Here is a 15,393-nt window from a genome sequence, read left to right as displayed (position 1 = left end):
TTACCTATGTATTTATGATGTATCCATCTTTTTTTACTTTGCACTATTAAAAAAAGAACGTACAAATTAAACAATATTTTAAAAAGTCAGTTTTGCCCTATAAAAACAGCAGATGGAGCTCGACAACAAAAAGTGCTGTCCCTCTCTATTAGGGCAAAGTAGGCGTGTAAGAATTGTGTGTGTGTGTGTGTGTGTGTGAGAGAGAGAGAGAGGGCTTGTGCGCCGGTTTGGTGGCCTGCGCTACGGGTGTGTGATGCTGTAGTGGTCAGTGTCCGTCCTCCATGGCGGGTTTAGCTCTCATCCCCAGCGCTGAGACAGAGACATGACCGGAGAAACAGGGGAAAAGCACCACGATCTCTTCTTTAGAGACGGGCTTTAGCGAGCTTGAGGAGGAGCAGAAGGAGGACGAGTTCTTCCCGCCACTCTCAGGTTGCAGCTGCAGGTTTTATCCGGAGCGCATGCACAGCACGGGCAGTCTCACTATGAGAGTCTCCTGATTCGGGTCCAAGCACATTTCTGCAGAGCGTCTGCGTCTTTGTATCCACAGTTCGGCGGGAGCGGGGCGCTTTCTGTGCGCCACTGACTTGGTGAAGGTGATGGAGAAGCCAGCACAAGCCCAGCTGCAGGCAGGCGCAGCGAAAAGCTCGGAGAGCGCTACCGAGGATTTGTCCAAAGTCACGGACCAGGAGCTCCTGAAGTGGAGTAAAGATGAGCTGGTGCGGCGGCTGCGCAAAGCCGAGGCCGAAAAGATGAGCGCCATAGTGGAGCACGGAAACCTGATCCGGGAGGTGAACCGCAGGCTCCAGCAGCACCTGAACGAGATCCGGGGACTGAAGGTAAAGCGCTGCGACTGGGGTGGATACAGCTTTAAGATTCACACTTCCACTGTGCCGCAAAGTACCACGTATAAATATAATAATGTATATTAAAAAAATCTCTATATTTGCTGAAAAGCAGTATGTTTATGGCATAGGTGCACCGTTGACGCCTATAGTGTTACAATTAATAATGACATTGTTCAATTACCACCTGATACATTGAATGAACACATATAGGGTTCGATTTCGATTGAATGATTCTTCATAAAACACCGCTCTTGCTTAGTTCAATAATTGTATGTTGGATAAAATGCTATTCTCGTTCATTTTCTGTGAAGAAGTTTTGGGAGCACTGAGAATGCAGAGCTGAGCAGAGATGAGTCAATGCCTGGCGCTCAGATTACTTAGCATTCCAGAGATGCAGGACAGAGATGTTTGAAAGGCAGCGGCTCAGCGGTTATGCCAGGGACTACAGAGATCTTGGATGTTGGCCTAACCTAGAGGTCAAATGTTCTTTCACTGCCAGTATTTGCTGGGACAATGCATTTCAGAGCAGGGATTGTGGATGTTGCAGGCTAGTGTCTGTACCGATGACCCCCACACCCCACCCCACACCCCCAACACACTCGCCTCTCAACTGATCACTTGGGCAATTAAAAAAATGAGTGGAGAAATATACATTAAATAGTATATTACATAAAATGATATCAGCTGGACAGGTTCTGGCATAACTTTTATTTGAAGTGACTTGCATTTTAAGTGACCTAACAGTGACTTTTACAGGCAGTTCTGGGATTTAAATTCACCTCCTACCATATCCTTAAGCACTGTGCTTCTGCTGCCACAGGAATTGCAGAAACTCATTCAAATTCCCTTCTTGTCCTTGTTGTGTTAATTCTGACGTTGGTTTAAAAGTGAGGACAATGAGTCATGCAGTTTTTTGTATTTATTACAGCATACCCAGATTACTTGGTAGTATTTTACGGACATTTGAAGAAAGGTCTGTTGAACAGCAGAATATTCATTTATCTGTTCAGATTGTAGTGCCTGTATCACTGCTTCTCTGTGTTGCAGTATACAGTAGTTCCTATGCTCACAATAGCTTCGGTATCACACAGGGACTGCCCTTTACCTTATATAGATGATTAGTCATTCTATTACATTTTTTATTTTTTTTTGCAGGAGGTGAATCAGAAGCTGCAAGAGGATAACCAGGAGTTGCGCGACCTTTGCTGCTTTTTGGATGATGACCGGCAGAAGGGGAAGAAAGTATCAAGGGAGTGGCAGCGCCTCGGCCGCTACAGTGCAGGCATTATGCGTAAGGAGGTGACCCTGTACCTGCAGAAGCTAAAGGAGCTGGAGCAGAGACAGGACGAGGTACTGAAAGAAAACCTGGAGCTAAGAGAGCTGTGTCTTATGCTGGATGAGGAAAAGGGCTCTGCAGGCACGGGAGGTTTGCTAAGCACTGGAGGGCCAGCGGGTTGCAGGAACTCTATCGACAGCCAGAGCAGCCTGTCACATGCCAGCGCTCCTGGGCCAGGACTGCTGAGGGACGTTGGGGATGGAAGTAGCACTTCCAGTGCAGGCAGCACTGACAGCCCTGATCATCTGACACACAAGCAGCAGCTGCTGGCTGGTCCAGCTGGAGGCAGTCTTGAGCATGTCCACAAGCCCCGGGCAGGAGAGGAGATGCCAGTTCCAGAGCACCTTGGCCGCAGAAGAAGCACAAGTCCAGAGTATGCTGCCCACACCTTTCCTCAAGTGTGCCGGCCTCGCTGCGGTTCCTTCTCTAGTCCTGACCACAAGGGCATGAGAGGTCTCAGCCCTGAAAAGCTTGGCAAAAGAGGTAGCCCAGAGCAGTTTGCAAAGCATCTGCCAGTGTCTTCTCAGCCTCCTGGTAGCCCTGACCTCTTTCAGAAGCACAGGACAAGCATTGGAAGTCTATGTGGGAGTCCAGAGCCTAAACAGATAATGGCAGGGACTCCTGAACATCTACAGAAGGGTCGTGTGATAGCAGGAAGCCCTGAGATGCTAAGGCACCAGTACAGTGGCAGTCCAGATCATGGCAAGTTTGGCAGCCCTGGGCGGGAAGTGGCACAAAGGAGGTCAGGAGCAGAGGAGCTGTCCCCGCATCACCGGAGCATCTACAGTGGTATGAATGGTGGGTCTGACTGGAGCCTGCTGTAGCACCCACACACGGAGGCCTGTTTCAGTACACTACATGGTCACCATGGAGGGAATCAGTTTCAACATATAACGGCCTATAGCCAGGCGCTAAGTCATCTTATACATTATGCAATGGTCGGCATTTAGTTTTTGCATTTAGTTTTTGCTCACTCAGCTCACACGGGGGCCTTGAGGAGGTAGAGCAGGGCTGGTAAAAGTCGGTGGTGTCCAGTCGTGGTTCTCAAGGGCCATGATTTGAACAGGCTTTACTGTAGCTGCTACCTGTGCTATTATTTTTTGGAAGTCTTTTATGCACTGGAGCTCAACAGAGGGAACTGTAAGCAATTACACACCATAAAGTACAGAGGCACAACAAAAACCTGAGGACAGTACAACCCAGCAGGACCAGGAGTGGACACCACTGTTTTTGCCATGTGTTTCCAGGTGAGTGGCGTGGCAGAAATAGTGCTTCAGCAGTTGCAGTGATGAGAAATACAGTAGGGTCATCCCTTCATTTTCTTTTGTTTCTCTAGTCCTGTTTATTTTCATACAACCCATTATGGAGATATCGCAAGAGAATCAAGGTGCCTTTATGGCAGTGTCCTTAGTTAATACTTGACCATTTTTAAATTAAATATAAGGCACACATTTCTCACTTTAAATTTACATAGTCAAGTTTTGCATTTACAGTGGTATGAATGGTGGGTTTGGCTGGCGCCTGCTGTAGAACCCACACATGTGGACAAGATTCAGTACAATGTATGGTCACAATTGAGGGAATTAGTTTTAAAATATAAACCTCTATAGCCAGGCACTAAGTCATCTTAAACATTATGCATTAATGGTCTTTTTTAAGTTTTGGCATTTAGTTTTTGCTTACTCTCAGCTCACACTGGGGTTTGAGGAGGAAGAGCAAGGCTGGTAAATTTCGGGGTGTCCAATTGTGGTCCTCAAAGATTGAAAGATGAAAAGATGAAGCCGTTCAAAGATGATTTGAACGGCTTGAGCTGCTACCTGTGCTATTATTACTTCATGGCAATGTCTTTAAATATTTATGAACATTTTCAAATCAAATATGAGCCACACGCAATTTTCATTAAATTTTCAACGTTTTTTACAAACGAATCTCTAGTAATAATATAGATTTTAAAAAAGATACTCATTAAAGTGATTACAACATGTTCGACTCTTTTACTCATCATTGGTATTATGTCCAACCATTGCTGCAGGCTACGTTTGGTATTTTGTGCTTTGTTAATCTGTTTTTGTGATTAGGCCAGAAGCTGTATGTTTCAGAAAAAAACCCATACATGAATAGAGAACAAATCCCTTCTCTCATTCATAAGCAGACAGAGGGTTGTCCACAAAACGTGATACAGTGGAATGCAAAAAGTGCAATAAATCATTTGGCGCATCACGAACAGTTTGTACGTAGTTCTACATAACCGAAATGTAATTCATACCACTTTATACCAGATGCATGGTAATGTGACTACACATTGCTGACAAAATCACATTAGGTATAAAGCAGCTTCCTGTCTGGTGCCATTGAATGATCTAGGGCCTTTGCCTTTATCTTGATTTGCCGTTGTTCTTCGTAAATGGGATAATGAATGTGTGCAAAGAAAAATTATCAGCTGCTTTTGTTCGTGTATGGTAGGCATTTCTTCCAGCAGGAGGCTGCTAATGATTTTCTGAGCGGGAAAAGTGCTGATTTGTGGAGCTCGCCAAGGCCATGGGACACTTCCTGAAGCAGTGCTGTTTACCTTAGGTTGCATTTCAGAGACAAATAACAGCAGATAATTAACACCTGACTTTCTTTTTGTCCCATTTTTGCTAGCTACAGATCAAAGCACATGGTTTAACATGACATAAACCATTGTGGAAGGTAGCACGCATGTGCACCTTGACATTTTCCAATAATTCATGAGTTTCGTATAAGACAGTAATTCTTTTTTAAACCTTGTTTTTTTATGTGTTCCTACTATTGTGGTGAACAAGGCATTAAAAGCCTATCATCTCAACATCTATGTTTAACATGTGAACTATTTCTGTTTATATCCAGCTGGACATGGTCAAACCAACTTCCATCATAATTAGGCATATCTTTCAGAGTATCTGGGATGAATGAAATCAGGCATTATTTTTCTTTGAAATGCAACGTACGGATACAAAGTAATATGTCTTGCTTGTAGGCGTAGTGTGTTTATGTTGTATTTTTAACTATCACAAGGCAGGTTATCTGGCTACGTGAATATATCTCCAACTTCCCTGTCTACACTACAATGACTCAGTGTCATGCCATTCACATTCAAATTTAAAGAATATTTATTAACTTTAGTGTTCTTTGTCTCATTTGTATATTCTTCCTTGCTTTTCTACATTCCAATAAATGTGCAGTTTGTGTTAATCCGTTCCTCAAGGACACTGAGTCACTTTCTTAGGTCCCAGTCACTTTCTCTATTCTCTTCACTTCTTTTATCTCGAGCGTACTCAGAAGTGTGTTTCCAGAAGATGCTCCCCAGTGACTTGAGTCATTCATGCATAAACAGTTTTTGAGCTGGCTCCACTAAACATAGCGTAGTAATCTACAATAGCAATTTTGTATTTCCATGGCTAGTCAAGATGGATAATTCAAATAAAAAGGAACAGGGAGATTTTTCCCCCTGCTCTTGAGCAAGTAAGGTTACCAGATGGGCTTTTTATTTAGCACCACCAACGTTTTGCTGCAATTAGTACAATTAAGCAATTTTGTCCGAGCAAGAGTATGATTACTGAATATCGGCACTGCTGTGATTTGCTGCATGGTGAGTTCCATACCTAACCACAGCCATGCCTATATTTAGTGTAACTGTGTTATTGCTTTTATACAACAATTCTATAAGCAGAAAAGCAAATTAATATTCACATTTTAGACATTTTAGACACTATGTGACCAAATGATCTGCTTTTGTTAGTGGGAATAGATCCTGAAGGTCCCATGCTCACTTTATAGGATGTTGGTTAGCTGACCTGCTAGCTCACATTGGTTTGTACATTACCTTCAAATGTGCTTTAAGTACAATCGGTGTCCCATCGTCTTTTTCTTCTTCAACTGATGGATTTTCATATTTTAAGCCAAAAACTATATTACTGAAAACATTATTTGGCATGTCTGTAGATGATGTCTCTACTGTAGTACTAGTTTCAGATTAGGATGTGGAATTTTATGTGATGAACACAGACAAGCGGAAAAGTGATACACGTAGTGTATCACACATGGTGTCCCAGTGTGGTTATAGGAAATAAAGGCACTTCTAAAAATGTCACTTACCAACACTTATTACTGTGCCTGTTTTTATTTCAGTAATAGTTTATATAATATACATTATGCAGCAGAAGAATGAAGTCAAGCCAGAAAAGGCAATCATGGCTTATTATTAATTCACAATCCCAGTTGTAGGCCTTACTACAGTATATACAGTTCTTGCTGGGAATGTAACGCCTGATATTTCTGATAGTGTTACATACTGAAATACTAGATAGATAGAGTACTTTATTAATCCCATAGGGAAATTGTAACATATACAACTGATCAAAATTGAAATCATAGTTGTCACCCATCCCAACCTGCATGTAATTTTATTATTTTTTGTTATTTTGGTGTTTAATTACTGTAACCTCTTGGTCAGAGTCAGTGTTAGGTCTGCCTAGATCATCTCTCCACTCAATCTCACTTACACTGTTTTATGAGCCCCAGGGAAAGCCAGAGACTGAGTACTGTATGTATCTCTCCCACTCACAAAGGGCACTTCTGTGACCTTGACCACACTCCAGCTAAATATAACTGTAAAAACCAGAACTCGCTTTAAATGGGCCTCAGTATTTGCTCCCTAGCGTCTTCTTCTGGCAAATCCTTAATTGTCTATCAGTAAAATGGCCTGACAGTGCCATTTGCTTAAAGGAGACCTTGCTGGTTGAATTGTATAGCAGTTATGGATCCAGTTACTGAAGAAATTCTTCTTTATGCTAATTAATATTCAGCGAACGCTTGTGACTCAGACCGCTGCCTGATCTTAAGTGTATATTTATATTTCGATTTTCAGATTGTGTATGGTGGAGGTAGTACATAAAAAATTCTGCATGCAGTATGGAGAATGAGCCTTATAAAAGAAACTCATAAAGAATGGATGGATGCTTCACTGCTCATTGATTATTTATTAGCTCAGGAGTATTTGATTCAAGGCCGTACCTGCTTTGTTGTAAGAAACTGCTATCATGAATGCTATCAGTATCTTTTATCGTGAAGATTATCGTCTAATTTTTATGACATAACATTTTATGTACATTAAAGGCTGTGTATCTACTGTGATACTTTACCTTTAATCCCATAACATAAAGTCAGTGATCCCTATATGGACAGTAAATATTAGACATGGGGAAAAAACTATTCATTTGTGTGGAAATTCATTTATTGCTCCAAAAATAATTTTTCTAATATAATTTTTTTCATTTATATGTATGTTTGATTTTGTGGTAGAAGAAAATCCTGCTGGTGGGGCACTCTAAACTATTCACACATTGGCAAGCAGCACAGAATCCTACTGTATGTGGTACAGTAGTAACTATCCTACTGTATGGGGTAGAAGCAATATTTGTGTAAATTTGTTAAAAATATTGTGATACTTAAATAGTTGCAGCACAGATTGAATCGGCATTTAGGTATGACGATAATATCCTATTGGGTGGCCACTGATGATTCCCATATCTAGTAAATATGAAAGCAGATATTTGCTATCAAAACCAATTCCTCAAAATATTTTTCTAAAACGCATCATCATTGGATCTGAAACATGCATGTCATTAATTTATTATTTTTAATTATATTTTTTAAACTAACAAGACTAACAAGCATGTCTTATTTAAAAACAAACAAAAAAACATACAAATTAGGGCTGCACGATTTGATTAAACAATCATATTGTGATTAACTTGATTAACAGTGCATTTGTGATTTAAATTGCGATATGTAACTAAGAGGATGTTTGCCAATATTTATCACCCCAACGTCCAAAAAAAATTAAATAAATTATTAAATTACTGACAAACACTACATAAATTTCTGACTAGGTATATATTACCTGTAATAAATTGAAGCCTTTTGAGATTAAATAATTGCACATGTTCATATCACGATTTCTATTGTTTGTGTAATTAATTGTGCACCACTAAAACAAATGGATCCTACATGTGCTATTTCATGCAAGTATTTAATAATTTTTAGCAAGAACCATAAAAATTTTTTGTGTCTAAATCTTAAACACCATATCTTTGAAAATACGCGGGGGTATCAAAAAGTTTTAAGGTTTGGTCACTTTTGGTGTATGTCCTCCCTCAGACGCTTTTAGACCTGGCAGTAGAGTTCGCTATTGATGGTCTGGCCCCTGGGAACGAGTTCTCAATGCACATTACAGCGAATATCGAAAAAGATGATGATGAACATACACTTGCAGAACTGGCCTTTTTCAGTCATGGAGATGATGGGCTCTTCCTCTGTGAAACTGTTGCTTTGTCTCAGAGTCGTACCCATACACAAATGTTTCTTCAACAGTAATGAACCTCGACATGAAGGAGTTCTTGGCAGACTTTAACACAAAGTTTCCTCTGCTCCTGGGTCAGCAGCCTGGGGACGAACTTGTCAGCAACATGGCCCATGTTCAAATCACACATGAGGATTGCCTGGACTGTTCCATATGACACACCGACAATGGCAGCAATGTTGTAGATTGTTCTCTTATGATAATCTTTCACAAGTTGCCGAATGATTTTGATATTTTCGGCGGTTGAGCTCATTAAAGAACTTCCCGATCTTTCGTCGTCTTTCAGTGTTGTTCTTCCGCTCTTAAAACGTGGTTACCACTTAAATTAACTTAAACGACTTGTCAAGCATAATGTCAACCGTCTCTGTGGTAGATTTGCCCAGTTTCATGCAGAATTTCAAGTTTTTGTTCTAACTCGATGTCCATAAGGAAATAACAAATGTCGTAATGCATGTGATGGGCATAGCACCAGCTGCACAGCTCCCAACGTACACAGGATGATGTCTTTTGGCACATTGAAGGTCGGTGCTCCCTGCTGCAAGGCTGTGTACTGTACGTGCAGTCTGGTGATGCCACCTGTTTGCACGTTACAAAACCAGTCCTCAAACTTTTTGATACCACCTTGTATAGTGAACTACTGTATGTACTGTAGACTATACAATAACATTAAACTGTATCATGCAATATTTACTTTACTCTTTACACAATATATTGTAGCGTTTTTACGCCGGGAAGAATGCTGGAGAGACGAGTGAGCTTATTTGCTGCCCAATGCAATGGCTGGGAGTACTTTATTTAGCACACAGCATGTAAGGCATGAGCAGCACCTTCACTCAGGAGCCTACATCCAATTCAGCACTAGCTTGAACTGGAGCACATTTCACACGTCACACCCGCCTCACACAAACAGGGCCGAAGCCACCAACCCAAACACCTTTCCCCAACATGGTGAACACACACCGACATCCCCGCAAGGCATGCTGGTCGTCAGCCGCCGCCCCGCCCACGCCACAATATTGTTGAAGAATGTTATTAACAATCATAAGGCCTTAATGAAGTGGAAGTGCTGCACAATGAATATTTACACTTTTAGAACAGTTTCTTCTCTGTATGGTATCATATCAAATCTGTATTTAATTGCAAATGAATCTGGTTTTTACTGTCACTTGATGTGAAAAATGAATCTTTGAAGCATTAATGAGGAGAAGCAGGAGACAACAGAACTCTTTCATTTAAGTATCTAAATACATAATTTACATTTCATTACATTTAATTAGGTAAGGACACAGCAGGTCATGTTTTTGGTCTCTTAAAAAAGTAAGAGTAAATTTACAAGCATTCATTTACGATAAAATAGAAAAAATCAAAAGAATTAAGCAGTCTGTGAATGTCACATAATTATGTCCTGTAGTGTAGTAAATAGGTTCGTTTTCATGGATACTAATTTCGACAAATTAAAGAAATAATAGGCCAATCAGGATAAAATTGTATCATATAAACACTTCAGTTGGAACAGTCTTACCCGATACAGCCCGATTGGAATTAATTTACAATTAAGAGGGGTGGTGTAAATTTGGTAAATTGTCAAACAGGGAAATTTCCATTTAATTTAACATTTAGACACTTAATCCAAACTTTTCGGACTTGTTGAGAAATTAGACCGCATTCATACCCATTAACATCATAAAAGGAGGGAAACCTAACTTCAAAGTTGGAGAAAAATGTCTTCCTTTTCTTCATCGGTTGTATTTAAATGATTAATAGATTAAACACTTTGCACATATACAATCTGTAATATTTTGATTAAATGCTTTGAGCATGTGAACACAGGTCTTATTAGATCAACATCAATGATCATGTTAAGAGTTAAACCTTAAACAGTTCAGATGAAATTTCTAATCAGAATGTGCTAAATGAATTTCAAGTATTTAACTGCTTACAGTATACAGTGCTGGTAAACTCTAAAGTTTCTTTCTTTTCTAATTCAATTCAATTCAATTTTATTTGTATAGCGCTTTTAGCAATTTTCATTGCCGCAAAGCAGCTTTACATAGTCAAAAGAATTATTTAGGTTTGTATGAAATGTGAATTTGTATGAATCAAAATGGTCAGTTTGTCCCTGGTGAGCAAGCCGAGGGCGACAGTGGCAAGGAAAAACTCCCTGAGATGGTAAGAGGAAGAAACCTTGAGAGGAACCAGACTCAACAGGGAACCCATCCTCATTTGGGTGTAACAAAAAGCAGTAAATGATCTGCATTTATACAGTGTGTAGGGTGGGAGGCAGTTCAGCTAAAATAGCTGATGTTAATTGATGTTAATATGGAGTCCAGGTAGTTATTGAAGACCCAGGTAGACTTGTAAGAAGTTCCAGTCATGAACTATCGAACTGTCAAGTCCCCAGAGAAACAGTTGCCAACACCAGTCAAGGCCAGAACCATTTTCTAGGTAGAGAGAATCATTCCCAGACACCAGACGCGTCCCAGAGAGACACACGGGGCATCCATGTGACGAGATCTTCAGCCAGAAGCGGGGCACCAGGATGGGTCAGACAGGTCCGGAGGGCAGAGGGAGTCTGGATCACTGGCAGCTCAGGAACGACATGTGTAGCTCGACAGAGAGAGAGAGAAAGAGTGAAAGGGGGGGACAGGAGGAGAGAGGAAAAAGAAAGAGGGGGGGAAAGAGAAGAAGAGGAGAGATGGCAGTTAGGTATGGTCACAGTCACACAATGTATAATGTGAATGTATATTAACTGTAGCGTGCAAGCAGAGACTCCGGCAGGACTAACTATGACAGCATAACTAAAAGGGAGAGCCAGAAGGAAACACAAACATGAGGGCTTCCTGACATGTAAAGCAAACAATCACCTCACCGTCAGCAAACCTGAGTGATCAATTAGAGTGAGGAAGACAGCATCCAAACATACCAGTTCACCATAATACTCTACGTCCATGAGTCCCCCAGATCTGCTCCTTTACCTATGGCAAATCTATTTATAAAAATGCTCGGCTAAATAAATAGGTTTTTAGCCTGGACTTAAACACTGAGACTGTGTCTGAGTCCCGAACACTATTTGGAAGACTATTCCATAACTTTGGGGCTTTGTAAGAAAAAGCTCTGCCCCCAGCTGTATTTTTCATAATACGCGGTACTGACAAGCAGCCTGCATCCTTTGATCGAAGTAGGCGTGGCGGATCGTAAGACACTAGCAGTTCGCTCAGGTACTGCGGCGCGAGACCATTTAATGCTTTATATGTCAAGAGTAGTATTTTAAAATCAATGCGAAATTTCACAGGGAGCCAATGGAGTGAAGATAAGATAGGGGTGATGTGCTCATATCTTCTGGTTCTGGTGAGGACTCTCGCTGCTGCATTCTGGACTAGCTGAAGCTTATTTATGCATCTAGCTGAACAACCAGACAGTAAGGCATTACAATAGTCCAACCTAGAGGTGATAAAAGCATGAACTAGTTTTTCTGCGTCGTTTAGCGACAATAAATTTCTTATTCTGGCAATATTTCTGAGGTGAAAGAATGCTATCCTGGTAATATTATCTACATGTGCTTCGAATGAAAGGCTGGAATCAATAATCACACCAAGGTCTTTCACTGTTGCATTTGATGGAACAGAAAGGCCATCTAAAGTTACGGTATGATCTAAAATTTTACTCCTAGCTGTATGCGGTCCTATGACTAGAACTTCTGTCTTGTCCGGATTTAGCAGAAGGAAGTTAGTTAGCATCCAATTTCTTATGTCCTGCACACATTGCTCAATTTTAGTAAGCTGTTTTTTCTCATCAGGTTTTGCTGAGACATATAACTGTGTATCATCAGCATAACAATGAAAACTAATACCATGCTTACGGATTATGTTGCCCAGAGGAAGCATGTAAAGGGAAAAAAGCAGTGGACCTAAAACTGAACCCTGCGGAACGCCAAACTCCACTAGAGAACATGCAGAATAATCACCATTTAAGTCTACATACTGATAACGATGGGTCAGATAGGATCTGAGCCAGGAGAGGGCTGTACCCTTAATTCCCACTACATTTTCTAATCTGTGAAGAAGAATAGCGTGATCAACAGTGTCAAAAGCTGCACTGAGGTCAAGTAATACAAGCATAGTTACACAACCCTGATCAGAGGCCAATAGAATGTCATTTACTACTTTAACGAGCGCCGTCTCTGTACTGTGATGAGGCCTAAATCCTGACTGATACAGTTCATGTATGCCATTCCTATGTATATATGAGCATAGCTGCTCCGCTACTATCTTTTCCAGGATCTTAGAGATAAAGGGGAGGTTTGATATTGGTCTGTAACTGGACAGCTGACAGGGGTCGAGGTCAGGTTTCTTAATTATTGGTTTGATAACTGCTAATTTAAAAGATTTTGGAACATATCCAATGCTGAGTGAAGAATTAATTATTCTCAACAGGGGTTCTATTATTGCTGGTACTATCTGTTTAAGAAAATGTGTCGGTACAGGATCTAATATACAGGTTGATGAATTTGAAGAAGAGATGAGTGAAATTAGTTCATTCTCTTCAAGGGGAGTAAAGTATTCTAAGTTCTGGTCTGACATGGCTAGATTAACATCTGCATCAATTACATTGTTCGGTTTCAAAACCTCAATTTTATGCCTAATATTTACAATTTTATTATTAAAAAAGTTCATGAAGTCGTCACTATTGCATGATGTTGTTGTGGAGATTTCTGCAGTGGTCTTATTTCTGGTTAATTTGGCTACAGCATTAAATAAGAATCTAGGATTATTTTTATTTTCTTCTATAAGAGTGGAGAGATATGTTGATCTAGCTACACTAAGAGCTTTTCTATAGTTCAGGATGCTCTCCTTCCATGCTATTTGAAATACTAGTAATTTAGTTTGACGCCATTTACGTTCTAATTTCCGAGCGGTCTGTTTTAAAGTGCGCGTGTGATCGTTATACCAGGGAGCAAGTTTTTTATCTCTAATAATTTTTCTTTTGACTGGAGCTACATTATCTAGGGTATAGCGAAATGTCGACTCTAAATATTCAGTCGCCTGATCGAGTTCTGTGGGGTCAGACGGTGATCTAATCGAAGTTGGGAACTCTGGGAGATTACTGATAAAACTCTGTTTGGTAGTTGATGTGAATGTACGTTTCATACGGTAGCGCGGCGCTGTGTGTACATTATTATTGTGACACACTTGCAATGAGACAAGATAGTGATCTGAGATAACTTCAGATAGTGGTATTGTGAATAAATTTCTTATACTTAATCCAAATAATATTATTAAATCTAAAGTGTGACCTGCTTTATGAGTGGGTCCTACTACACACTGATTTACTCCTACCGAGTCCAGTATAGACATAAATGCAGTTCTCAGAGGGTCTTCTGGGTTTTCAAAATGAATATTAAAATCCCCAGCAATTAACACTTTGTCTACAGAAATGACTAGGTTTGAGAGGAAATCTGCAAATTCACTAAGAAATTCCGAGTACGGCCCTGGAGGTCTGTAAATGACAATTAGCGGGATCGACTGAGCTGACTTAATATAGTTAAATACACTTATGTTACTATAAAGAATTTCAAATGAATTAAATTTGTGTCCGTGTTTTTGTACAATAGTCAAATTATCATTGTGAATAACTGCGACGCCTCCTCCTCTACCAGTTAACCGAGGCTGGTGTATGTAGCTGTATCCAGGAGGACTAGCTTCATTTAGAGCTACATACTCGTCCTGTTTAATCCAGGTTTCTGTTAAACAGAGTATATCAAACTCCTGATCTGTGATAATTTCATTAACTATAACTGCTTTAGATGCGAGAGATCTAATATTTAACAGTCCTAGCTTCAGATCAGAGGTGCCGGCTGCGCATTCAGTCTGATCCAAGTTTGTGGTCTTTATGCTAATTAAATTACTAAAACAGACTTTCTGAGTCTTTCTAAATTTGTTTTTAGCTCGGGGAACAGACACAGTCTCAATAGAGTGAACCCTGAGTGACGACTCTATGCAGCTAGCAGACGGTTGGTTTAGCGTAAGGGATCTAATGTTGAGAAGTCCAAACTTTAGAGGTAGACTTCGATTACTTATTTGGGCTTTTTCTGGTTTAATGGTTACCAGATTGTTTCGGCTGGATTTAACGAATTTATTCTTTTTTCTCACTAATCGGGGAATAGACACAGTTTCTATAGTACAAGCTATGTGTGTGCGTCTATTAGTATGGTGGGTTGTATTGTGGCTGATATCTAAAGAATCTGAGGTATGACTTACCGCAAGTCAGATGGTTCGTAATGTCCTGGAGATGTTGTCAGAGAGGACCGCTGCTCCAGCTCTGCTAGGGTGCAGGCCATCTGTGCGGTAGAGCCTAGGACGCTCCCAGAAAACATTCCAGTTATCAACAAAGGGTAATCTCTGTTGTTGACACCAAGATTGTAACCATTCATTGAAGGCAAATAATCTACTGAACCTCTCGATTCCTCTCTGAAATGTCGGAAGTGGTCCAGATACGACGATCTTTGTCGTGGGTGATGTGCTGCGGACCTTCTCAACCAGGCTCCTGAAGTCCTTCTTTAGGATCTCCGTCTGCCTCAGCCTGATGTCGTTGGTGCCAGCATGGAGAACCACAGCTCGAATGTTCTTCCTCAGGGCCGCAGGCACCTGTGCAGCAACATCAAGAACACGTGCACCAGGTAAACAGCGCGTGTACGCCTTACCTTTAGCTGTGGTAGCACGCACGTGCCGGACAATGGAGTCTCCGATGACCAGCGCGTCGTGTGCCGTCTCACGGAGAGGAGCGAAGCGGTTTCGGGTTGAGATCTCGAAGACGGGTGGTGGCGGAGGAGG

At 40.9% G+C, this 15,393-nt stretch overlaps 1 protein-coding gene across 1 annotated transcript in view; it reads left to right on the top strand.

Annotated features, from left to right (window-relative positions):
* The first annotated feature begins 264 nt into the window (after window positions 1-264).
* The window catches only part of ccdc85a (coiled-coil domain containing 85A), a 31,367-nt gene continuing 16,238 nt past the window's right edge, over window positions 265-15,393 (top strand). The window contains exons 1-2 of the mRNA XM_053502935.1: window positions 265-836; window positions 2,001-2,979. Of these exons, the coding sequence (XP_053358910.1) occupies window positions 597-836; window positions 2,001-2,979 (1,219 nt within the window). The 5' untranslated portion in view covers window positions 265-596. The remainder of the gene's footprint in view (window positions 837-2,000; window positions 2,980-15,393) is intronic.

This window comes from Clarias gariepinus, chromosome 8 (genome assembly GCF_024256425.1).
Source record: "Clarias gariepinus isolate MV-2021 ecotype Netherlands chromosome 8, CGAR_prim_01v2, whole genome shotgun sequence".
In the NCBI taxonomy this organism is placed as follows: domain Eukaryota; kingdom Metazoa; phylum Chordata; class Actinopteri; order Siluriformes; family Clariidae; genus Clarias; species Clarias gariepinus.
Note: the sequence above shows the minus strand (reverse complement) of the source record. Positions and strands in the feature narration are given on the sequence as shown.